Raw genomic sequence first — 25974 nt, forward strand, 5'->3', positions numbered from 1 at the left:
ATATGCCTTTGCACTTCTGCACATTTAACCTGTCTTCTTTGCACAATGATATCTACTAATGTTTTGGCATCGCCTTCGAGCCAAACATCATTCCAGCCATTTTCGAGCGCCAATTCCAGGCCTCTTCTTAGTGCAGCCAATTCAGCAATGGTGCTTGTGGTTCTTCCTATGGATTCTGAATAACCAAGTAAAAATTCAGCCTTGTGGTTTCTGAACACCCCGCCAATGCTGCCTCTGCCTGTTCCTCCTCCTTTGCAGGATCCATCAAAGTTTAATTTAGTCCACCCGAATTTGGGTTTCTCCCATGAAACTGGAATAGCTTCTTTGTGCCAACTCCTGATAAGTAATATACGAACTTGGTTTTGCACAAGCCTTTGGCATTTTGGGAAGTTAGTGAAGGATAACATCATTAATGGAAAATTCTATGGTTACATATATTGCCAAAGATACAAAAACAGGAAGAGAAAACCTTCAAGGGAAATTTGAGAATATATTGTCAAAAGATGAAATGAAACCAGTGTTGCTAAGAATAACTTAAGTTTATGATAATGTATTTTGCATTAAGATGGATGGAGTCAAGAGAAAGCAAGGTAGTTTAATATAGAATATTGCAGCAACAAGGCAACATTTCGATACCCAGTTAATGAGAATTGCCAGAGAGATTCCTTCAACAACTCTAACAAGTTTTCTGTTGAACAAGTTTTTACGGAAAGCTTGAGTGCATAAGTGTTTTAAAGAAGAGGTGAAAAGAAAGAGTGGACAAGTTTATAAGAATTGTTGACCGTTGAACACTAACTCCTAAAATAACTATATACCGTTATCCACAAGAGAACAAAAAAACAAAAGAAAAACGGATTTGGTAGTTTATCCTTGAATGCTGGAGGATTCATCAATTCTGAAAGGCCAAGTTACTATTTTCCACCCAAGGTTTGCTGGAATGACAATTCCCACTTTTAATTTTTAAAAAGTCAGTTTTATCTATTATTCAATTATGTTAGTGAATTTCACAAAGTTAAAGGACATTATAGTCACTTTACATAGATGTTTTTATTTTCTTTTTATTTTCCTCTTTTTTTTTTTCCTTCTCAAAACTTTAAGGGACAAACTACAATTTTTTAAAATATTAGAGGTATTAATGACAATTTTTAAGGTTCTGTTGAAGGGTGTTTTTAAAATTTCATTATATAATAGTTATACTCCCAAAAAATCAAAGATGAAAAAATGGTTAAATTGCAATATTTTAAAATTGGTTAAAGTTTTCATATTATTTTAAAAGTCTAAGTTATAAATTTTTTATAGAGATGAGGATATATTGATAATTTGAAATTTATATTAAGTATTGAAAATAGTTTGGTAATTTTAAAAAAAAAAAGGGAAAATCATCATTTTTAGGAAAACTTAATATATAGAAATTAGGCTTTTTAAAACTTTAAAGGGTTGACAGTCGCTTCATCAAACCTTGGGTGGGAAATAGTCATTTGGCCATTTAGAAATCAAGAGGAACGCCACATGGCCAGAACGTACTCACGATACACAAACATCTATCATCTTTGATCTAACAAGATCAGAGAATGCAAAAATGATTTTCTAGCCAAAAGTGATTTTACATGTACATATTTTACCTCTTGGGAATTACTTTTAGACCGCAAAATGTAAAAGGCGTCGCCCTGTAAATTATTACAGTAAATTTGGCTCTTTCAATAGACATCATAATCACACATTGATTGGAAATATTGACTTATTGCGCAGACTTGAAAGAAAACAAAGAAAGAAATGGGTTGCCAGGAGTACAAGATGGGTAGGGTTATAAGATTTATCTACAATACATTCTTTGGAAATTGAGATGGAGGATGGCAACTTCCTGTTGACCCCATTAAAGGCAGCCTTATTCCCTTCTATATAGTGCAATTTCATGCTCCCCTTGTTCTGTAGCTTGCATCAACTTTCTTGAGGGTAATAAGATAAAGACCTTTCTTCTTAAAAGCTTTGATTACCAATGAGCCATAGCCAGTCAAGAGCAACTCCAGCAAATACGCCACTTAATGCACATAACACTAGTATATTTCCCAAGGCATTTTGCTCAGGTCCCTACAAAAACAACATCCCAATTACATTCTATTAGGAACCACTGGGAAATTTTAGTTCGTTGCTCAATTATGATAAAATTTGTAGTGAACTAACCTTGTAACCTTTGGGTGCTGCTGTAAGAACACACACAGTTAGATAACCGTTTGTGATCCCCAAGAAGGAAGTAAGCATGATCATCCATCCCTGATCTGCATATTTTGCAGTGAAGTAGAATGTGGGAACAAGGAGGAAACGAGCAAGAGTTGCAATCATAAGGCATTTTCTGGATTCCAACTTCAGACATTTCACAAGGGGGATGTATCTTGATATTAGCTCCCACACCTGGTATGCTGCGATTAGAACGAGTGGATACCTGAAATATTAGTAGCTGTGGCTTTTAGTCCTTTCTACCAAATATATGCTGATTTGGTTTACAAATGCAGTTTCAATGAAATGAATGCTGCTTATTCGGTTGACATTACTGCTTGCATAGAGAAAATTCAACAAAGTATGACAAAAAATTATACTCCTCCAGCGATTATGTGAAACTAAATAACCAATTTCTTGTAAACAAAAACAGGTTCTTTGGTGTTACCAGGTGTCACCTAAGCGGTGGTGATGTCCCGTATTTTCAAACAAGAAACCAGGAAAAATGGACAATGTCAGCACATATATCAGAAATAGGTCAAGTGCATAATCTATATTCTGGAATAATAGTTGCTTAATGCTTAGCCGTTGCTGCTGAATAGCTTCATTCTCAATCTGCAAGTATTTAAAAAGCTACTGTAGTGGCTTTCTATAAAATTCCTTGATATTCAGTATAAAAGAAAACAAGAAAGTTCATAAGAAGTGCAAAAAACTTGGCCTACTTTTGCTTGGATGCCAGCAGCTGCAAGGTCAGCTGAAACTGTTTTTGATCCTTCTAATGCAGCCTTGGAGCGGAAATACTTCACTATTGGCAGTTTAGGGAAGAGAAATGCGTATAGCAGAATGCAGAGAAACTCAAAGAAGGTGCATATTGCAAGAAATAACACTGCCAAAATGACAAAAAGATGTTAAATCTGGCATCTGGAAAATTTATGATGACTCTAAATTTATTTCACAGAATAGAGCATTAAATTGGACCTCTCTCACAAAGAGTAGTTTTGCTTGAACTTTTTATACACAGAGCTTAATGCATGTGATTGATATTTCAAAAGTTCAAGAGCTAATTTTAATGGGCTGCTGGAATGCAAAATGCAAAGATAATCATTGGATAATGAAAAGAGGAGTACAAGCAGACAATTTTCTTGCCAGTATAACAAAAATCACATACTAACTCCATTTCGAAGACCATTATGATATTTTTCAAAGGCTGCGACTGTTATTAGCCTCAAAGCTGAGGTAAGAGCTCCTGATGCGGCCAAACCAGCAAGAAAAGACTGCAGAACAAAAAACCCAAGTGTACTAAGAAAGAAATTTCTGTAAAAAATGTATTCAAGAATAGTTTGAAACAGAACATTAATAAAACTCAGACAAGAATACCGACCTGCATGAGTTCAGGACGCATAAAGGATAAGTCACCAACCATTCCACCCTGAACGAGGGCATCTGCTACTCCAAAACAAGCAACAAATGCACATACACCAAGAAAAGGTCCAATCCCTCCTTTCCCAGATGTGGCTAAATCCAACTGCCACAACGCAATATTGGAAGTCATTGGTAGATAAACAAGAAAAATGGTGAGACAAAAATGGAAGAGACCGGAAAAAGTTTTTTTTTTTTAAAAAAAAAAAAAGCATCAGTAGTACTTACAAGAATGAGTGCTAAAGAACTTGCAAAGAAAATAGTGTAACCAGTCAAGTTCCTCGGTCTAGTATCAACCCTGGATTCATTGTATGCTAGAATTGCGATGGCCCCAAGCGCAAATGTTAGATAAACAAGGGTAAGCGACCTTGTAGGATGGTATTTCTTCACAGGAAATAATCCAACTATGAATCAGGTCTCAATGACTAAACAATACTCTTATCTAAATTTGAAAAAGTCCAATTCGCCCCCAAAAAAAAAAGCAAAAAAATTATTCAATTCTTAACCAAATCAATTAATAGAGTCATGGTGTGCCACCAACCTCAAACAATTTATCATAGTAATCTAGCATCGTTACCATACTGTTCCATGAGACAAGGTTCCCTAACCCGAGAACCCAACAAACCACCAGTGCTTTATACTTTCCCTGGTTAATGCAGAAACAAAAAGAACATCACATTCATTCAATAAATTAAAAGTATTTTATAATTTTTATCGTCAAAAAATCAAAGACAACTTGACCACATACCTCAAGCCTTGCTGGCGTCTCAGCAATAGTCATGACTACTCCCTATAATATCATTCATCCAAGGTTTAGTAATGGAACCATATAGACTTCAACAATAAGTACACAAGTTCTGACTCCTTAAAGCATATTAGAGATATGCAAAAGGAAAACTATCATGATTTAAATTTATAGAAGTATTGATTACATTGAAAATGAAATGCCACAAGTGAAAATTAACACATGAGAAGCTAATATGCTCACTTTCTCCAGAGTCTTAATGAAGACTAACAGCGGCTTCAAAGAACAGACAATAACAGAGTATATCAGTTATAAAGAGGCAGAAACATGGGAACATGGAAAAAAACTTACCAAGAGTACAGAAAGAGAGGGATGATGATGATTTTGAACTTACCTTTTTCCTTCAAAGAATGGGTGCGAAGTGCAAGTGTGAAAGCAGAAATGAGCACAGACACTAATAGTCCATAGAAAAAGGTTAAAGATTCCTCAAAACGAGTTGGTTGATGTAATGATTGATAGCTAAGGCTGAACGAAGGAGAATGGAGGAAAAAAAGAAAAGAGTATCAAAAGAATCTTAGAGGAAGATTATGACTTTCAAGGCTTACATATACAGATATACTAAAGTAACGTTGCATGGTTAAAATTTATCTGAATCCAAGGCCAAGAACAATATTTCCGGATAGGACATTTTATTAATAATGCTGGGAAAAGATGCCTAATCCATGGCATAGAATAAGAGGGAAATGCCAATTGGAACAGACAAACAAAATTATGAGCCTAATAGCCCTTTTTTTTTGTTTTTTTAAGCACAATTGCGTCAATGGTCAACTCTGGCAATTAGCAAATTAGAGAAATGATGATTTAAATTTTCAGGTCTTAGGTGAACTGGACAGAATTCTTATCCTGCGTCTGTATGAACGCAAATCCAAATCTTATTTTAAGTTTTCAATTATTGAGCCATATATAATTCTGAGCCTTGGAATGCTTATATAGATTTTAGTGTTTGATTTACAGAATTGTTAGAAAAGCCTGCTGTTATGTGGACAATATGAAGAACATATTTTGTACCAAATGGCATTCCAATAATCTAGTTTTGCTGCTGAAGCTTTATATTATGAAAGATAAGATCCAATCCAATCCAGTCTTTGACATTACATATACTTTCTCTTTTTCTTTTTTGTTACAAATGGCCCACCCCAGTTAAGATTTTAGATTTATCTATATACTTATTTGTTTGTATTCTACTATGATGATTGGTAAAAATCATATCTTCATAATGGTCAGATATAATTGATTTATTTTTTAAATAAAAAAATCCTTTAAATTCTGCACATGCCACAAAACCAAATAAAAAATAAATATATAATTACAAGAATCTGGCAAGGTTGAGGAGGGTTTTCATCTGTAACTTATATCAATTTCTTTACAGCAATAAGATAAAGCATTTTCTTGTTAAAAGCTTTGTTTACCAATGAGCCACAGCCAGTCAAGAGCCACTCCAGCAAATATGCCACCTAATAGACAGAACACTAGTATATTTCCCAATGCATTTTGCTCAGGTCCCTACAAAAAGAGCACCCCGATTACTTTTTCTTCGGAGCCAGTTGGAAATTTTAGATTCATTGTGAAATTATGATGAAGGGCGAAAGAACCAACCTTGTACCCTTTGGGTGCTATTGTAAAGACACACACAGTTAGATAACCATTTGTGAGTCCTAAGAAGGAAGTAAGAGCAATCATCCATCCCTGATCCGCATACTTTGCAGTGAAGTAAAATGCAGGAACGAGTAAGAATCGAGCAAGAATTGCAATCATAAGGCCCTTTCTGGATTCCAACTTCAGACATTTCAATAGAGGGATGTATCTTGATATCAAATCCCATATGTTATATGATGCAACGAGAACAAGCGGGTACCTAAAAGACCACCAACCATGTGCAGGATGAACATATAACATTGTTTCCGATATTATCAATAATTTCAAGTAGAGGGTAATGGATTTAACATTTCTTCCAGTCCTTTCAATTCTTGAAAAAATTAAAAATACATCACTAATAAAGGAAATGTTGACTTTTTAAAAAATTATGGCACTCATTAAAATGAAGACTGTTATAAAAGACCACTTACCAGGTGTCGCCTAATTGGTGATGTCCAGTATCTTCATATAAGAAACCAGGAAAAATGGACAATGTCAGCACATATATCAGAAATATGTCAAGTGCATAATCTATATTTTGGAAGAATAGTTGTTTATTGCTCAATCGCTCTTTTTGTATCACTTCATCTTCAGCCTACAAGAATCACGAATGCTATTATTGATTTCTATCTGAAAACTTCCTCAAACATATGACTATACAACACTGTAATAGAGTTTACAAAAAGTAGCAAAATACTTTATCTGCATTTGTTTGGATTCCTGCAGCTGCTAGGTCAGATGTAACTGTTTTTGATCCTTCTAAGGCAGCTTTGGTGCGGAAATACTTCACGATAGGCAGTTTAGGGAAGAAATATGCATATAGCAGAATGCATAGAAACTCAAAAAATGTGCATATTCCTAGAAATAACACTGCAAAAATGATGAAAAAGAAATTAAAGAAATCTCTTAGAGACACAAATACAGAAATGACTTGTTTAAACTTGTTTACTAGCAAAATTACTACAATAGCTTAAAGTGTTAGTTGCATATCTAAATCCAGATTTTCACTTCAGCACTATATATATTCTATAGATCACTGATATCGAATGCGAAGAAACAGATTTTTTGCACTGGTAATTAAAAAAAAAAAAAGCCACGTACTAACTCCCTTGCGAAGACCATTGTGTTGATCTTCAAAGGCTGCCACTGTTACTAGCCTTAAAGCAGAGGTTAAAGCTCCTGATGCAGCCAGGCCAGCGAAATAGGACTGTGAATTAGAAAATCAATGTGCTATGAGAGATAATCTTTTTGAGAAGCTAGGAAAACATTCAAAAAAGTCAAAAAGTATAGCAACCTGGATGAATTCAGGGCACATGAAGGATAAATCACCAACCATTCCACCTTCAACATGAGCATCTGCAACTCCGAAAATAACAACTAAGACGCATATACCAAGAAAAGGTCCTAGTCCTCCCTTCCCTGATGTGGCTAAATCCAACTGCCACAAAGTGCCAGAGAGTTAATCATATAAAATGAAAACCATGAATAGAAACAGAAGAATGATGAGATAAAAATGGAATAACCAGAAACAATATAGAAAGTAACATCAGAGATACTTACAATAATGAGTGCCAAAGTACTTGCAAAGAAAAGAGTATAACCAACTAAGTTCCTCTGTCTGGTATTAATCCTCGACTCTTTGTATGCTAGTATTGCCATTGTCCCCAGCGCAAATGTTTCATAAACAAGGGTAAGAGCTCTTGTAGGATGGTATTTCTTGAATAAGAATGAAAAGTATCAGCAAACTCAGATTCAAGCACTTATGGATGAACAATACTTTGTGTAAAATTGAGAGAAAAAGAAAACAAGAAGCTCTACATTTATAAACCAAACAAATACATTGTATGTCTCAATGAATTTATACTTTTTCCTACATAAACAATTATGCAAGAAAAAATTCAACATTTTTCAGAAAGCTATCAGCATAAAGGAAGATTTAATTTATCTGTGGCTGCAAAAAGGTGAGATTATTAACATAAGATACCTACCTTGAACAATTTACCGTAGTAATCTCCTATCGTAAGCATACTGTTCCATGAGACAAGGCACCCCAGCCCAAGAATCCAGCAAATCGCCATTGCTTTATACTTTCCCTGTTAGTGCAGAAACTAAATTGTTTGACACCATACTTCACTTCATCTAAATGGGAGCAATTTCCCTTTTCTTTTTCTGTTTCAACAAATTAAATACAGATGGAACACAAACCTCAAGCCTTTCTGGAGTCATATTTCCAACGTCAACACTCATGGCCACTTCCGATGATATTGTTGATCAAAGGCTAGTAGCTATTGACAGAACACCAGACATAAATATAATGAAGTAGAAATAAACAATGGTAGCGTGAATTATATAGAGCAAGGCATTGACAGCAAGGAAGACAAGTACGAATTTTCTTTTGTTGATTAAAAGGGTGTAGAGTGTGAACTGCAGAGTATGAAATGGAAAAAGAAAATCTTTGGCTTGTTTATGAAAGTAACAGTGACAAATGAGCGGGTCAAACCAAACAAGAGTATCAAAAAGAATCTCAAGAGAATGGCATGAGTTCCCAGTTTACAAATATTTATAAAATAATAATATTATATGCATATAATTTTATGTGTAAATAATAATATATTATAATATAATTATTTATTATTTTATCTTTAATTTTTAATTATTTAATTATAGAATTATTTTTTATTAAATATGAATATATTATGTAAGATATTTTGTGGAATTATTAGTAAAATTAATAATTTTTTAGAGTAAGTATACTGAAAAAATAAAAATCTCATTTTTTTTTCAATGTTTACTGGAAAGGAAATAATATTTTTCGAATAAAATTTTATTAAATGCTTTTATCCCTTCTTTAAATTAATTTTAAGATTTATAATTATTAAAAAATAAATTCAAGAATTTAAAACAATTGTTGGCGGACTCCAATCCCAACTATGATTAGTGCAATTAAAAGATTAACAGTGGGCTAGATTAAGATTTTTACTTTTTTCAATTGAAGTAGAGGTTTAAATAATAATTTTTAAATTTATAAAAGAAAATATAATTTATTTATATTTAAGAGATAGAAGTAAAATTAATCTTTATACAAGTTTGACCCAAAAAATGTTGTTTTCAAAATCTGAGGTGGGAAAGTGTCATGGAGACGAAAATTAGGTTTGAAAATATTCTCCCAAAATTATTGCTGGTATAATCCATGATGGCCATTTATTAAGACTAACAGCTCATATCGCCCTACAAGTCAAATTAATTACGAAGTCGGCATAGAATTAGCGGCCAACATACGCATTAATTGTTTTCTAAAATTAATTATTATTTTATTATTAATTTAAAATTATTTAATTATATAATAATATATTATTATTTATATATAAATTTATATATATTATTTATACACGTAATTTTATTAACATTCACATTTGCGGTATAATGGATGCTGCCTGTCTCAGTCTCAGCTGAAACGGAAGATGGTTTTCTGCCGTTAAATAAGTAGCTGAATTGCTACCTTAGCTGAATATCCCACGTTTGTTTTTTTTTAATTATTTATAATCTTACTTCTTACGCAACCAATTCAATATCGTGACTTCGATTTTGATTTTTTTATAAAGCAAAGTCTTAAGCTTTTCCATCAGCATTGGCCCTCTCAGTCAAGGTTGGGCTATAGTTACGAAACGCACGTTTTTTAAATTGATATTACCCTAACAATTTTAACCAACGTTCAAGTTAACTATGAAAGAGCAAACTTCTCATATGGCCAAAAAACCAAAAATAAACTAAACCGTTCCTAGGGGATAGCTTCAAATCCGGTTTGATCAGAATCAAATTTATTTGAACGAGTTTGAAACGAGCTCAGTTTAAATGAGTTTGAATTTGAGAATTCAATATTTTCAAATTTGAGTTTGAGAGCTTTTAGACTATTCAATTTATCAAGTTTGTGAGGTTGAAAAATTTAATACAAAACAATGTCATTTAGACCAAAATAAATTAAAATGATATTGTTTTAGTATAAACAAGTTTAAAATTTGATTTGAATTAAACTTGAGTTTGATTCATTTGAAACGAGTCAAACTAGAACACATTTAAAGTGAGTTTGATAAATTCAAGTTTGATTCTATGTAAATCAAATTAAGTTTGAGTTTACCTTAATTTGACTTCAACCCTAAGTTAAGTAACAAAAGAGAAGAATTTATATATTAAAAAATATGAGTTCGATTCTTTTTTGGCAACACTTCAAAATTAAATTATTGACTTTTCTAAAAGTTCAATTCTTCTTTGTAATACTTCAAAATTAAATTTTTGACTTTTAGGAAGACGATGGGAAAACTCAAGAAAGTAAACAGACCACCAGAACTTTTGATCAAAGGAAAAATTTTCAAGGCATTTCATTCAATCAGATGGACTGTCAGTCAGTATAAAGGAAACAATCCTGTGGTTTTATCATTGCTCACAGACAAAGAGGTGACTTGCCACCACGTCGTAGAATACAATCAGACAAAGAGACGTGGCCCACAATGCCCACTTCAGAATCACCTAAACTAATTTTAAAAAATGATTTATTTTTATTATAGTTAATTAATCTTTAATTTCATTTCACTGGCAATTGAAGTGGCTTCTAAACAAATTATTATGAGCTAAGCACTGTTTTATCAGGATGCAAAGGACCCCAGTAACCGACCTCCTCCCAGTCCCATCCAAATCAAATTACATCGTAGGCCAAAACACTTATTCCCACCCAAGGTTTCGTTTGTTTCCAAATATCTATATGTGAGATTTTAAAAATCTAAGTACTTACCTCTCATTCAATTTTTATTAAATTTCTTAATTAGTTATAAAATAAAATTATTATTTTATTATTAATATTAAAATAAAGAAAATTTTATTTCATTTTCTTTTTTTAGTTTAAAATACTAATAATTTTCTTACCTAAAAGTTTAAAAAATTATATTTTATCCCATATTAAGGTTTACTTTTTTCCCTTTCTTTCTCGAGCAATCAGACTTCAATCGAGACCAATTTTCATTCTATCTTTCTCCCCGTATCACCTATGACGATGTCCGATGAAGCATAAAGACAAAGAGTCTTCATTGAATCGGCTCTGGACGACATGAATCAACTTCGTTTTTCATTGATTTGGCTTTGATTGAAGACAAATCACACAATGGAAGCTTTTTCTAGAGCCCATTTAATGAAAAATGTCGATAGATCTAGAGATGTTTGAACAATTCAGTTTCTTCATCTTTGATTTATTGTCTGTTAGGGTTTTTTTGCCTATCATTGGTTGTAGAGGGAGAAGGATATGATGAAGACAATCTCGTTTGGAGTTCGATATTCAAATAAGAAAAGGAAATAAAATAAACCTCAATAGAGGAAAATATAACTTTTTAAGTTATTAAATGAGGGAAAATTGATAATTTTTTAAACTAAAGGAGAAAATGAAATATAATTTTATTTATTTTAATATTAATTATAAAATAATAATTCTACCCTTGCAACTAATTAAAAAATTTAACACAAGGTAAATAATGGATGAATATTTGAATTTTTAAAACCCTATACGGGTATTTGAAATTAGACTAGATCATGGGTGGGAATAAGTCTTTTGGCCTGCACCATATAATCAACTTCGACTTAACACACTTTTAAAAATATTTTAATCCTGGGTAGGGCCCATTATATCATGATTTTCATCAACTATATCAACGGTCAGCATGTGTCTGTGATACATATCCATAATCCACCTGCGTGGAAGACTCATTTACTTGCAGACATTCTTTTATAGTTTCTAGCTCTTTGTCTTTCTTTCGTTAACATCGCATCCCCCACATTCACTTCCGGCGGAGAATCCAACACTTTGAAAAACAATCATTTACAATTAACGGAAACTTAACTTAAATGCTAAGGGCGTCATTTTATTCATCAGAGCTCGACTCCGGCACCACCGATTCTGTCGCCTCCTCTCCTCGTTCTGATCACCATGATCTCCATTTTTCACGTGTACGATTCATGTGCAGCTTCGGAGGCAAAATCCTCCCCCGTCCCCACGATAATCAGCTCCGTTATGTTGGTGGTGATACCCGCATAGTTGCCGTTCACCGCTCCACCACCTTCTCTGCTCTATTCACCAAGCTCTCAAAGCTTGCTGGTATAGATTAATGATTAATCAGATTGAATCCAGTTTTAAAAGTTTAATATTTAGTTTTTATTGTTTAATCTTTTGATGCATGTTAAAAGTGATTGTTCAGGTGGGAGTAATATTAGCGTGAAGTATCAGCTGCCTAACGAGGATTTGGATTCATTGATCTCGGTCACCACTGATGAGGATGTGGAGAACATGATGGAGGAGTATGATCGCATAGCACAGAATCAAAACCCAAGATCAGCTCGGCTTCGTCTCTTTCTCTTTACTAAAGGTGATGATGATTCCCGAGCTAGTAGTATCAGCTCGCTCTTTGACGGCGCGGCTAACCGAGAACACTGGTTCTTTGACGCTCTCAACAGCAGCGCGACGCTTGAGCGTGGACCTTCAGAGGCTTCCTCCATTGTTTCTGAAGTACCCGATTACTTATTCGGGTTGGATAATTCTGATGAGACGCAGCCTCGTGAACTAAAAATGAAGTCTCGATTTGTTTTGCATGAGCATGTATCGGTATCGGATCCGGGTTCTCCTGCTCCGGTTGTTTCCTTGCCGTTTTGCTCCACTTCATCCGCACCTATTGTTCCATCCATGCCTGATCTACCTTCGGTCAAGGCTAAACCCGATAACCCGGTTGCGAAAGTAGAGTCAAAGCAGAGTGGTCAAGTGGATGGCTATGCAGAGACCATGGAGCCACAAACGCAGCAGCCAATACAGCAAACCGGATATTCGGGTCAACCCATGTGGCAATATGTTCCTGATTCACATTACTCGGGTCCTGCCGTACAACAAATACCCGTTTATTATGTTCCTGGTCCGGTTCAACCCGCAAGTGCTCCGCTGCAGCCTGTTCCTATTCGAGCCCAATATATTCAACAACAATATCCCGTTCTTGGGGGTCAAGTGCCTGTAGGGTACCATCAGCCAGTGGCGGGTTCGGGTCAAGTATATGGTGGAGCTGTGAGGCCCGTTGTGACGATGGATCATGCATATGAGCGGACAATGAGAGTAGTTCCAGCTGAGGGAGTGAACCAGCAGGTGTATTACGGGGTTAGAAATGCGGGTTTGGTTCAGGGGTATCCGGGTATGATTGTACCAGGAGGAGAAGGATTAGGAAGGACTGGATCCGATGTGAAGCCGGGTCGGATCTCAGAGTCCTGTTGAAGGGGTGAAGTAGAGTAAATTAAATTAATGTTGTCATATTTGCGTTTGTTTATGGTTCTTGGTAATTGTCATGTGGATTGTAACTGAGTTGAATATGTTTGATCAGAATTTTGACTAGTGAAAAAAAAAAAAAGAAAAAAAATCTATAAATTAGTAAAATTGGTAAAAGAATTAAAATATTCAGAAAAAATATTTCAGTTTAAATTTTTATTACGTTTATATTTTAAATTTATCTGTCTAACAAATATTTCAATATTTTAAAATATGATTTTCTTTTTTAAATTTCGAAGAAACACAATTTTTTGTGATCAAAATTCCTGTTCAATCTACATGAAGGATACTACTCTTAGTAGGAGCAAGTGACCAATGAATAAACATTATTCCAACCCGTAACCTATAATATTTCATGTGCTTCACATTGGTGCAAACAAGCTTCAAGTAAGCCCGTTTTGAACCCAGTCAAAATGGGTATGGATTAAAAAAATCTAAAATTTATATCCTTTTTTTAAACACTGATTAAGACAATCAAATGTTACTCTTTATAAAAGGAAAGAAATAGAACTAAAACTTACTAAACAAGAAACAGTACTGATGAACAACCAACTGGGCTGCCCTAGTTTCTCTGGGCTAATACATTAAAGCCGAACACAAATCTATAGCCCATTATTCCAAGATCCACCGAATTCGTTGGACAATGAATTGACAATTTCTTTCTATTACAAAAATCACTCATCATTCTTGAAGGTGTGCATAATATATAGTTTTTAAAATCAAATAAAATAACTTTTCATTTCAAAGAAAATATTGGAAAAATCCAGCCAATTCTGTAAATCAAAATATAGTAAACACATACCCAAATTTGAAGAATTCGCCCGCTTGGATTATTTGATAAATGATTTCCAAAACACATTAATTTCCAAAACACAATATACTTTGTCATATTTTGATCTGGATTCTCTGTATTTGAGAGACTGTTTCTCTTCTGTTTTGCACATGGGAGGAAGCAGGAAGACATTATGCATATTAAAAGCAGCAATTTTGGAACAGTACCTCTCCCAACTACCAATTAATTGTCATGAATAGTTATGTAATATGGGTCAGATCAACCAACAATGGGTAGACTCAAATCCAATAGAAAAACATACTTATATTTACCAAGAGTTGAAATATTACCTTGTCCCCCTTAAGATTTTTTTTCTTCGTCTTTTCCAACATCATCTTCAGCCAGCTTTTCTCCCTCTCCCCTTTTCTTTCCCTTTCATATTGTCTCAAACTAATGGATTTAGTGTGCTTGTAAGATGAGCATTTAAATGTACAGTTGGGGAATAAGAGGATAAATAATTATGGTGGTATGTGCATCCATGCCATGCAGTCATTATTATGAATCTCTATCGTTCAATAAAATCAACTTCATTACCCTAGTATTCCTATTATTCAATGTAATCAACTTCAATTATAATATTACATATAGAAATATGAATTGAATATATGATAGAAAAGAGGGAGAGTGTGATGAAAAGGAAAAGCAAAAGTTGATTGGTCTCCCCGATGAGTTGAAAATGGAAATTTATACAAAAAAGCTTAAGGCTTTCTCTTCAACCAAAGAGAATCCATAGGGTCAGATACTCATCACTGCCGAATTTTCAAATTAAAGATAAAAACTTGCTATTCAACCATGGGTCCATGACTCATCATCTCCTCTAAATTATGAAATCTTGTGTTATACATTGTTTAAAACCATATCAATTGAGAGTATCTATCAAATTTCCAAACCATTCCCTGTTATGATTGGTTCAACTCATAAAGAGATTTGCTCAACTTTTATACAAGTTTTTAACCTTGCTTTTCGTAGCCCTAAGAAAGTTTTATGTAGACATCTTCTCCAAAGCTTCATACAAGAATGCAATGTTCAATTAATTAATTTAGAATATTATAGTATTTTGTTTTGCATTTAGTGAAATTAACATACATACCGTCTCAATCTTCTTAGATGAAATTAAAAATTTGTCGATGCCATGAATCATGCATGATTATCCATGGCTACAATTAATCTTAAAGATAAACACTTTTAAAAGTAGTTTGAATAGCAAAATATGAGATTTTATATATAAGAGAACATGAGTTTAAATTTTCTCTAATAATATATCAAAATCAAAATTTTAACTTATTTGATTTAGTAATTATGATATTAATTACTGTATTTAATATTTATTCTACTTAATTTAATTGATTCAATTATAAAAATAATGATCTAACTCTAATAGGGTTTGGGTAATTAAAAAAAGAAAGTCTTGATGAAAAACAAAATGATAATGTCTCAAGTCTCAAATGTGCTAACTTGGCCACAAGCCACTGCTCAGAAAGCAGAGCCCATTACCTTGTCATCTTTATACGTGAAGCTGATGAAAGCTGAATTACGTACGCAAAAGTCATTTACATTTGAGTAACAACATTTTCCCACCCAAGGTTTTCCTTAAAACGCTTTTCTATCTTTAGTAGAATAAATATCACTTTATCATTCAAAATCAAATTTTATTTTAAAAAACTAATATCATATAGATAAAATTGTAATTTTACTATCTATTTACTTTGGAAAAAAATGGTATTATAAATAAGACCAAAATGTTTTAAATATTATAATTCTACCCTTAAAACGATTAAAACTCATAAATTCATCATTAAAATCTTTTTAAACCTCTTATATTTTAAAAATATATATATAAATCTAATAGTTTGTAATATGATATTTACATACTTAATTTATTATATTTTATTCAATTTTTTGGAAGTGTAACTAACATTTTAGAAATTATGGTACAACAAAATTTAAAAAATTTCAAAAATACATTGAACATTTTTTGAATTTCCAAAACCCTTTAAATTTTTAATTAATATATTTTATATTTTCAAAAATTATAATTTATTTTCAAATATATGATGATACGTCATATGATAGAAGAAGATGAGGATGAATATAAAAGGAAAAGAAAATAAGTATATTTTACATAATTTGGATATTTAAATAATTTATTTTTAATTTTTTTAAATTTATGATTATATGATAATTTTTAAAAATAAAATAGTAGAGATAAAATAGTAATTTTACTTTCCAATACTATTTTTTTATCAATAAAGTTTGATTTTGGGTGAGAAAATATTATTTCTACCAACTAAAGGTAAAAAAGAGCCTTAATGGCAATCTTGGGTGGGAAAAGGAAATTCACTTTTTACATTCAAACATTGCCACTACAGCACTGATGAAAGCTATGGCATGCATTTGCTTCACGTGGATAAATTTCCCACCCCCTAAAGGAATTGATACCACCTTTTCTTCCGTCCACGTTTGCAATCACCTACTCATCCCCATATTTTATTAATTAATGATTATAATTAGCAATCAACCCTGCTGCAGGAAGTTTCCTGCTGGCCCTTCAATTTAGTCCCACAGCCTACACGCACTTCACGGGTTCATTTTTAATATAAGGTGGGTCTCCCTATAATTATTATTTCATATTCAACATCCTTTGTTCAGCTTGAAAACTACACCAGCTAAAATTTCAGAGATTATGTACAGGATTTTATGTTAAAAAATTTATATTTATACTTGTGTTATTAGCTAATCTACTGTAAATGTTAAAATTTATATTTATAAATTTGCATGAATGAATAATTATAATTATTAATAAAATAATAATGCACACATATATTCATTCATACACGACTTTTTGTTTTTCATACCTCTCGACAGTAATGCGTTATAATTGATAAGCTTTGTCAAAAGGGGGGTCTCCCATAAAGTTAGTTTTGTTTTATGTATGAAATTATTAGTGTTTGTCCAAAAACAGTGAACCTCATCTTGATTCCGAATAATTATTTGAACATACTGGTGCAAACCCAGTTGGACAATTAATCGGAAACCAAAAGGATCTAAAGATAATCTAAGTTCAATCAAACCAAACAAAGAGCAACGCAAAACTACAAACAGATAAAGTCTGTAAGAATCTGAAATAGATTTCATTAAGTTATTCTAATAATTTTGTGCTTATTATTCCGGCACATATATATATATATATATACCTGAATAAAAATGAAGAAGATCATTAAAATTGTTATACCCTCGAAAGTTTCAAATATGGAAACAAAGTGAGTGTTGTTTTGTCGAGTGCACGTTTCCCTGTTCTCCCCTTTACATTGAATAGCTCCTGGAAAGCTGAACACAAAAATGAATGCAGATTTCACAAGGCGGGAAATTCCTTATCGTAGGTGATGGGGCCTCATATCCCATGCACCAACCACCACCAAGTTCCGTAGATCATCTTCAACATTTATCAGATAAGACCATCAATTATCACCGAAAATGCCAAATATCCCAAACAATAGAGTTCTCAAGTTGGTGCAATATGGTTCAATATATCGGAGAAATGTAAGCTAAATATTGCAGCTTTGACCCAAAAAAAGCTAGAAAATTTAAGAATCACACACTAAAATAAATATCTATATCTATAAATAGTCATGAATTATTGATATGAAAACAGAAACTATGATTACATTTTATCTTTTGCGTTGGGAAATTTCCAGGAATCTGACGTCCCTTAAAAGTGGCGGGGTTATGACATCTCCCTTTCTGCATTTGTCAAATTCACAACATGCCCATTAATCATGAATATATTATTGAAATTATCTGTAGAATTGTTATTGAAAATTTTAAATTAAAAAAAAAAAGAAAATTGTTTAGGATATGTATACAGTGGCATTTATCACATACACGTGAGGCACATGCAAGTGTGGGTTTAATTTTAATATATATTTATATGTATTATTGTATAATTAAATATTATTTTATATTTAATTTAAAATTATTTAATTATATAATAATATATAAATATAAATATATTTATATATTAAAAATAAAGACAATGAATCTTAATATCTCCAGTATGATGGGACTGCTTATAGTCCAGTCTGACACGTGGTGAGCAGCTGTCCCCTTTTCCCTAACGTTAAGCAATTGATACAGAAGCCCGTATTTAGCTTTTAATTATTTACTGATTAAAGTTTGGCTGTCTAAATCCCGTGATTGGATTTCCTGGTTCGGTTTACGTTGAAAGGTAATTGTGGCTAACGTTGCGCATGCTATGTGTATAATTAAGAAATAAAAGAGGCACCAGTTTTGAAAGTATTTTTTCAAAAACATTTATTTTTTTTATGAGTTTGCTAAGTATTAAGAATCATTTATAAATATATAAAATCTTATTAAAAAATTAAACTCCTCCTGAAATTATGAAAGGGAAAAACCCAAATAAAAAAGATTCAATTGTTCCTTAAAAAAAAAAAAAGAATTTAATATTAAATTATAAATAATAATTTTATTTATGAAATTGGGTCTTTGACCTGTCTTTCTTTAAAAAAGAAAAAAAATCCAAGAATCAGAATGAAGATTAAAGTATTTGGTCTCAACTGCTTTGCCAGCTTTATACTCAACGAGTCAACAAGAAAAATAAAAAGACATTTTAAAAAATATTTATTTATTTCCTATTATATATCAATCTATTTTCCTTGACTTTTAATTGTTTTAAATAAAAAGGAAAACAGAATTACTAGGGAATTAATTAAATTAAATTAAATTAAATAGATTTGAACTAACCGGAATCATGGAAGTGAAGAAAAGAGGAGAAAAGTTAGAGAAAAGAGCATGAGCATGAACAAGAGAAACGTTTGTGACAAAAGCTGATGTTGCCAGCTAATCAGCAGCAATTTATCAGTATAAACAAAATGAACGTTTGGGTATATTTAGCGGATCATTTTTTATTATTTGTTATCATAAAAAATATTATATATTATTTATATATTTAAATTATATATTAAAAATATATACACATAATTTTATTATATAAATATATATTTTTAAATCTAAGTTACAATAGTGTTGTTATATGAATAATACTCCGCCATCTTGCCTGGCTGTATGGTCTTTGTTCTAAATGGACCACCTTCATTTTCCTGCAACAATTTGGTCCATGTCAATGGTTATTAATTCAAGAGATTTAACTCTATTTAATTTACATGTTTATGTGTCTGACGTTGAGCTGAAAGCTGGAAAAATACCCGCAAAACAACAACCTAACAAACGACGAAGGTTGACAGAGATCTAGCAGTAAGTAATGAAGAAATGCCACAAGTTTTTATTAGGATCAGAAAGAAACTGGCCTCCTCACAAAAGCCCCACTTTCATTTTACATCTTTTAGGGTTGGAGAATTTGTTTTTAAATATGTAAGACTGGTTTTTACTTTGAACTTGATTGATGATATTAGGATTATATATATAGAATGGGATTGTATACTATTCTGACAGAAGGACATGTGATATGATTTTGATAAAGCTGGCTAAGGAACTTGTCAACTGCCCAATTTGTTAATAAAATAACTGATGAAAGCAAAAGTAAGAAAAGAAAAAAGAATCTTTTAATAATCAATTAATTATATGATTACTGGTTTAGACACATTAATATGAAAACAAGGAAGGTTTTTGATTATTTCATGCAGGAATAGTTTGTTACTCTGTATAGTTTTTGGGTTTGAACAGAAATTGTTTAGATAAATTAACATTGAAACATTCTGAAATTTATTATGTTCATTTTCCAAGAAGAAATTAAGAGAGAGAGGGAGGCAGGGAAGGGACCAACATATATATATAAATATATATATAGAAGTAATGGAGCAGCTTAATGAGAAGAGAGGTTGAATTGAAGAGTTGAGGACTGTAGAGCTTCTTTTTTAGCCCAGAAAGCGAAGGTTCTCTTTTCCATTATTATTACTAGCTCTCTTTGCAAAATTTTTCTCTCTCATTTTATTTCTTTTGTTTTCCCTTCTCTCTTCCTTCACCATTCTCTGCTACAAAACACAAACCTCACTCGTTTTTTACGTCATTGGAAAAAGTATTAAGAAATTTTAGACATGGACTTTGATCTTGAGAACCCATTCACAAGCTTGGAAGAACAACAATCTGATAAAATTTCCCATCTCTTTGCCTCTGAGTCTGATCACATGCCCTCTAGCAGCTTCATACAATGCTTGAAATTTACTGATTTTTATGTCTCCTTTCGTCAAGAAGCTGTGTCTCTCATTTTGCAGGTAAAAGTTGAACCGTAGCTTTTCAACTTTGGAGATCTATCTCTTTCTTTTTGATTTAATGTTCTTGTTACCTTTTGTAACATGTTTGCTTGGGCAGGCACAATTTTCCTGCAACTTTGAGCCATCCATTCTTTACCTTGCTGTCACTTATTTGGACCGGTTCATCTTCCGGCAAGAAATTCCGGTACATAAGTGGCTAATTAAAATGCTTTTGGTGGTCTTTTTTCTCATATATAAAAATATTTTTATTGAATATTGCGCTTCTATTTTCCTTGCGTTCTGTTTTATTACTCCGGTTAAAGTTTTAGACTTTTAGTTAATCCTGATTTTGCAGCAAGGGAAGCCATGGGTTTTAAGGCTTCTTGTAACCTCCTGCATTTCTCTAGCTGCAAAGATGAAAAATACCCAGTTCTCACCCTCTAAAGTCCAGGTAAAGTTTTCCACTTTTATTGCTATATATTCATTGAAAATATTGACTGTTAGAGCAACTCAGGCAAATTGTTCAAAATAATTGAAACAGGGAGAAGAGGGTTTCATCTTTGATGTACAGACGATTCAGAGGATGGAGCATCTTATTCTTGATGCTTTAAATTGGAGAATGAGATCAATTACACCTTTCCCATTTCTATGTTACTTCATTTCTTTATTCAAACTCAAAGATCCTCCTTTGACGGAGGCTCTAAGAGATCGAGCCTCAGATATCATCTTTAATGCACATAATGGTAATTAGCCTAAACCCATTAGCATAAATTTTTGTTTCATTATGCTTTTGTGGAAATTATCTGAAACCCAGATTAAGATTTCTTGTTTTTGTTACAGAAATCAAGTTACTAGAGTTCAAGCCGTCAGTAATAGCGGCATCAGCTCTTCTTCTGTCATCTCATGAGCTATTCCCTTTGCAGTTCCCTTCTTTCAAGACTTCAATTTCATCTTGTGAATATATAAATAAAGTAGGAAGTTAATGAATAGCTGTTCTTAGTTTTTCCTCATTACTTTTTCACTTGACTTTTTTGGGACTTTTATCTTAGGAGAACCTGTTAGAATGTTTTGAAACAATGCAAGAGATGGTGGCGATGGAAGTGCAGGAGTCAGTAATAGATGCAATGTCAAGCACAAGAACTCCAGTGAGTGTTCTGGATTACAAATTCAGCAAATCAGCAAGTGAGAAAATCGACAGCAATAGAACCACCACTGCAACTTTCAGGCCAGAAAAGAGAGACATCAAGAGGCGTAAAAAAAGTGGTTTTTCTAGTGAAAGCAAGTTCCAGCTTTCTCGGATTCAACAATGTTAGATTATAATGAGAAAAAGAAATTGGTCTACAGTTCAGCATATTTTTACCGACAGAGAAAAGCAATTGATGGTCATGATTTGAAGCAGCACGGAGATATGAAAGGCATGGAAGGCTCACCAGAGTAAAATTTTGAAAGCAAAAACAAAAAAAAGGGCTTCAAGTTTCTGTGCTTTTGTTTTGTTTCAAAGTTAATATGGTTGTCTCAGTGTCCCCTCCTTGGTGGCAGTGGGGGTATTCCAAATGCTTCAATATGATAATAATTTTCTTGAAAACGCAATAAATGGAGTACACATTGTCAACGCGTATATCAAATTGAGCAAAACATAAGAAAATTATATGAACAAATCAAGACAAAATTGGCATGTAAGATCTAATTGTGTGTTGGTTGGAATAAGAGAGAGAAGATACAGCCTTTAAGGCAAGTAGTTTCCTCAAAAATTTGGCCAAATGATATGTCACACCAAGGTTGGATGAAATGAAATGATATATTTCCGCTGATTAAGTTTAAAAAAAAGTTAAATTTTCATCTTTATATCAAAATCAACTTTTAATTTTTTTTTTGGAAAAGTATTTATATGATTTTTATTTCAAATATTATTTAAAAAGTATATTGCAAATGTTAATGTTATTTTTTAAAAATTTGCTAAAGGTAAATGAATATTTTCTTTATCTTATTTTAAAAATTATTATATTTATTTTATATAATTTGAAAATATAATATAGTATTAATAATTTGTACTATACTAAAAGACTTGTTTCCACCCAAGGTTTAATGTAATCTCAATCTCCTATTTGTCAATTTTAAAAAATCTAAATTTCTATCCATAAGTTAAATTCTGTTAAAACTTTTAGTTATATATAATCGCAAAACTGTCATTTCAACAATAATATTAAAAAAAATATTAATTTCCATTTCTAAATTTTAAAAACTAATAATATCAATTACACTTAAAGTTTTTCAGTTTTGAAAAATTATATTTTGCCCTCCAAACTTAGGGTTTTGTTTTCTTCCCCTCCAACCACAATCTCTATCACCAACGATCATCAAATTCACCTTGAATCGTTGCTGTTAGAGTTTTCTGATCTCTCTGTCCATGGATTGTCAAATTTTGTCTGGATATTCAGACAATTTTCATTTGGATTTTCAAATGATTTTTGACAAAATGACAATGTTTAAAACTAAAAAACTTTAGATAGAAGTGAAATTATTAGTTTTTAAAATATGAGGTGGAAATATAATAAATTATATATATTTTTAATATTATTATTGAAATGATAGTTTTACTCTTATATGTAATTTAAAGTTTTAATAGAATTTGGTTGATGGGTAAGAGTTTGGGTTTTTAAAAGTTAACTAGTGAAAAATTTGGTTTTTAAAAGTTGATAGATGAGAAATTGAGTTTTTAAAAGTTGACTGGTGGGAAATTAAGATTAGATCAGCTTAGGTGGGAACAAGTCTTTTGGCCGGTGGGAACAAGTCCTATAACATTTATATCACTTATCTGTAGTATATTTTGTCAATTTTAAAACAATTGAGGAAAATTTTTTGAAAACACTCTCAAACTTTTTTTAAATTTAAAAACTCTTAAAAATTTTATCAACACCCCTAATAATTTTAAAAAATTATAATTTACCCTCAAATTTATGATTATACGTTATTGACATTCATATCTATATTTGTATTATTTATTTTCTTATTATTTTGAATTGAAATTAATATAAATTAGAGTATAAAATTATTTAATAAAATTTCCGGAGTAAATGTTATTTAGTTTTAAAGTTTTTTTGCTTTTTCAATAAATTTATTAAAAAAAGTTACTATAATTTGTTAAAAAAATTAATAGATAAATAAAAAATTAACTTTTTTAAACTTAACATATAAAAACCTATCATTTCATCAAACTTTGGATGGGAATTAATCATTTGGCTTAAAAATTTTAGCATCCCCGTGGAAGATAGAAACCATTTATGGGCGTGACAGAACTTCAAGTCATGAGTATCCTATGAGTCTTGAACTCTTGGGTTTAATGGTCCTCGTACTTAAATTTTGGGGCAGTGAAGACTGTAAGGAGACAACAAAGATTCAAAATTGTGGTTTGTGATTGTCAGTGCAGGTTCCTTGAATGGTAACATCTTATTTAGGGACCATTGGCTCACTGTGGTCCTAGAATTAAAGCCCAACCTATCAGCATTCTAATATTAGACAATTCTATAGAATGGGGTTTTGGTTTGTACAGAATGCTGTATTGTAAACTTCATTTATTTCACAGAAAGAGTTGACTAAGGAGGGGTTACAATAAGTTTTACAATGTACAGGACAGGATGAAAAGGCTCCATTTGGAAGACCAAATAGAACAATGCTATTTTCTATATCCAGCATTTTGATTTAATCTTCCCTGTTCTATCAATGGTGTTATCTAATTATGAATATTGACTAAGCATAGAATCCCTAGATAGAGTCTTAAGAGAGTTCAGATCCGAAATCCGTGTCGTTAGATCAAAATGAGACTCTTGAATTACTCAAGGATTTTACCTACTTAATAAGAATGGTATAGCTCATGTGAGTCCCTTGTACCTTAAAAGAAAAAAAATGTATTATGATCACTAGGGCTTAAATATTCAATGAAATTGAAGACGTAGCTTCAGAATTTTGAGGAAAAAAAACTTATGGGCAAATGCTGATGATTTTTATTAACTGCATACCTCCTTAATAATGTCTATCTAGAGAAGGATTATAGTGAGGAACACAATTCATGGTAAAAATTGGCACTCAATGATAGGCATAGAGGTGGAAGTGTAACATAATATGATCTACATCAAATGGCTCGTTGGTTGACTTTTTCCACTTTCTTTTCCAGTTTTCTTAGCCATTATGGTTTTTGGAATGGTAGAATCGTAAGTATATCTTCTCCACTAAACGTCAACATCTTTGCAATGCTTTTCATTTTCAGTAATATTCCTATTGTGAAATTATCCTTTTGGTTTTTTAAAGAAGACTTCGAACCTGTAACAATCGAGTTGTAGATTAAATAATAAGTTCAAGTTCTAAAGTATTCCATATTACAGAAGTAAACTGAAATTTGGAAATCACCCTAAACATGCTTTCAGATGCAAACAATCAACTAACCGACATGTATTATCTATTCTCTTCCAAAGCATATAATCAGGATTAGGTTTTATGAGTATACGAGAATTGGTGTCTATGTCCTCTGACGGAGTATTAACAAAATGGAGGTGGATATACTGATAAGCCTATTAGATGGTCTTCAAGATAATGTTCTCTGATTGCGAAAAAAAAGTTTTATTTCCAAAATGGATGATTACTTCGTGTGAACTTTGGTGAGATCGCTTGCAACATTGAATTGAAGACTGATTTGTCCTCGAATACCTTTCACTCATTGTGACTGTAGGAGTGGAAAGTGGCGAATTTCCTGAAAGATCAACGATAGAATAATGACGTTAGTCTTCTATGGTTCTAATACCACGAGCGGATTCAAGAAAACAACCAAAGATTGACAGAAATATCTGGATTTTCATTAGCCAGGTGATCTGTACAGTTCATGCTTCTATTTACACAGTAACAAAGTCAACTTTCAGTCTTTGATCATGTTGATTGAATTACCGAATAGTGTATTATATTGTATATTAAAAATCTAATTTTTTGTGTTATGTATCATCGTATCATAGGATATGACTTTTAAATAATAATATAATAAAATATTTAAAAAATAATTAAAAAATCTAATTGACACGTCATCATTTTTGAAAATATCTCAAACACTATTAAAAATTTAAAATTTCTTATATACACACCTATTATATCATGATTTTTTTTAAAAAGTGTATCAATTTTTATTGATAATATGTATTGTATTATAAGATACGTAACGTATCATATAATACATTCACTATATCGTATTAATTCAATATACCTTATGATACGTATTATTTTCTATTTGTATCGTATCATATCATAAGATACGTATCATATATCCTAAAATGTTGATAATTATGATTAAATTTTAAGACAAAGTCTTAGATGCATAGAAGACAACTGTTGACAGCTTGAGTCCTAGAACAAGAATAGAAGAAGAGAGATATTTGATTTGGGGAGCAATGAAGTGAAACTCTCCAGATCTCTATACTCTTGTTTCTATATAAAAAATTGAAATGGTGAGGTTTGGGCA

At 32.0% G+C, this 25974-nt stretch overlaps 4 protein-coding genes across 9 annotated transcripts; 2 read left to right on the plus strand and 2 right to left on the minus strand.

The window, feature by feature from the left end:
* Positions 1-1679: 1679 nt before the first annotated feature.
* LOC123218174 (equilibrative nucleotide transporter 3-like) lies at positions 1680-5094 on the minus strand. Of its 6 annotated transcripts, none has more exons than XM_044639442.1 (11): positions 4773-5094; positions 4622-4654; positions 4382-4423; positions 4175-4279; positions 3862-4017; positions 3596-3739; positions 3383-3488; positions 2937-3100; positions 2663-2829; positions 2182-2440; positions 1680-2088 (listed from the first exon to the last, which is right to left on the minus strand). In XM_044639442.1, exons 3-11 carry the CDS (start codon positions 4412-4414, stop codon positions 1978-1980), a joined length of 1245 nt encoding a protein of 414 aa, XP_044495377.1. In that variant the 5' UTR covers positions 4415-4423; positions 4622-4654; positions 4773-5094; the 3' UTR covers positions 1680-1977. The 6 variants fall into 6 exon arrangements, with proteins under 6 accessions (XP_044495377.1, XP_044495380.1, XP_044495378.1 ...); XM_044639445.1 differs by having other exon boundaries at positions 4566-4654; XM_044639443.1 differs by lacking the exon at positions 4622-4654.
* Positions 5095-5711: 617 nt separating this feature from the next.
* Positions 5712-8606, minus strand: LOC123218175 (equilibrative nucleotide transporter 3-like). Its single transcript, XM_044639449.1, has 9 exons — positions 8279-8606; positions 8062-8166; positions 7634-7789; positions 7368-7511; positions 7175-7280; positions 6771-6943; positions 6505-6668; positions 6035-6293; positions 5712-5941 (listed from the first exon to the last, which is right to left on the minus strand). The coding sequence occupies exons 1-9, from the start codon at positions 8318-8320 to the stop codon at positions 5831-5833; spliced, it is 1260 nt and encodes a 419-aa protein (XP_044495384.1). The 5' UTR covers positions 8321-8606; the 3' UTR covers positions 5712-5830.
* A 3205-nt stretch (positions 8607-11811) lies between these two features.
* Positions 11812-13472, plus strand: LOC123218283. Its single transcript, XM_044639633.1, has 2 exons — positions 11812-12209; positions 12310-13472. Exons 1-2 carry the CDS (start codon positions 11960-11962, stop codon positions 13362-13364), a joined length of 1305 nt encoding a protein of 434 aa, XP_044495568.1. The 5' UTR covers positions 11812-11959; the 3' UTR covers positions 13365-13472.
* A 6530-nt stretch (positions 13473-20002) lies between these two features.
* Positions 20003-22092, plus strand: LOC123218449 (putative cyclin-D6-1). The gene is made up of 6 exons (XM_044639910.1): positions 20003-20495; positions 20593-20679; positions 20830-20925; positions 21016-21217; positions 21315-21445; positions 21524-22092. Exons 1-6 carry the CDS (start codon positions 20319-20321, stop codon positions 21785-21787), a joined length of 957 nt encoding a protein of 318 aa, XP_044495845.1. The 5' UTR covers positions 20003-20318; the 3' UTR covers positions 21788-22092.
* The last annotated feature ends 3882 nt before the right edge of the window (positions 22093-25974 follow it).

This window comes from Mangifera indica, chromosome 6, assembly GCF_011075055.1.
Source record: "Mangifera indica cultivar Alphonso chromosome 6, CATAS_Mindica_2.1, whole genome shotgun sequence".
Classification (NCBI taxonomy): Eukaryota; Viridiplantae; Streptophyta; class Magnoliopsida; order Sapindales; family Anacardiaceae; genus Mangifera; species Mangifera indica.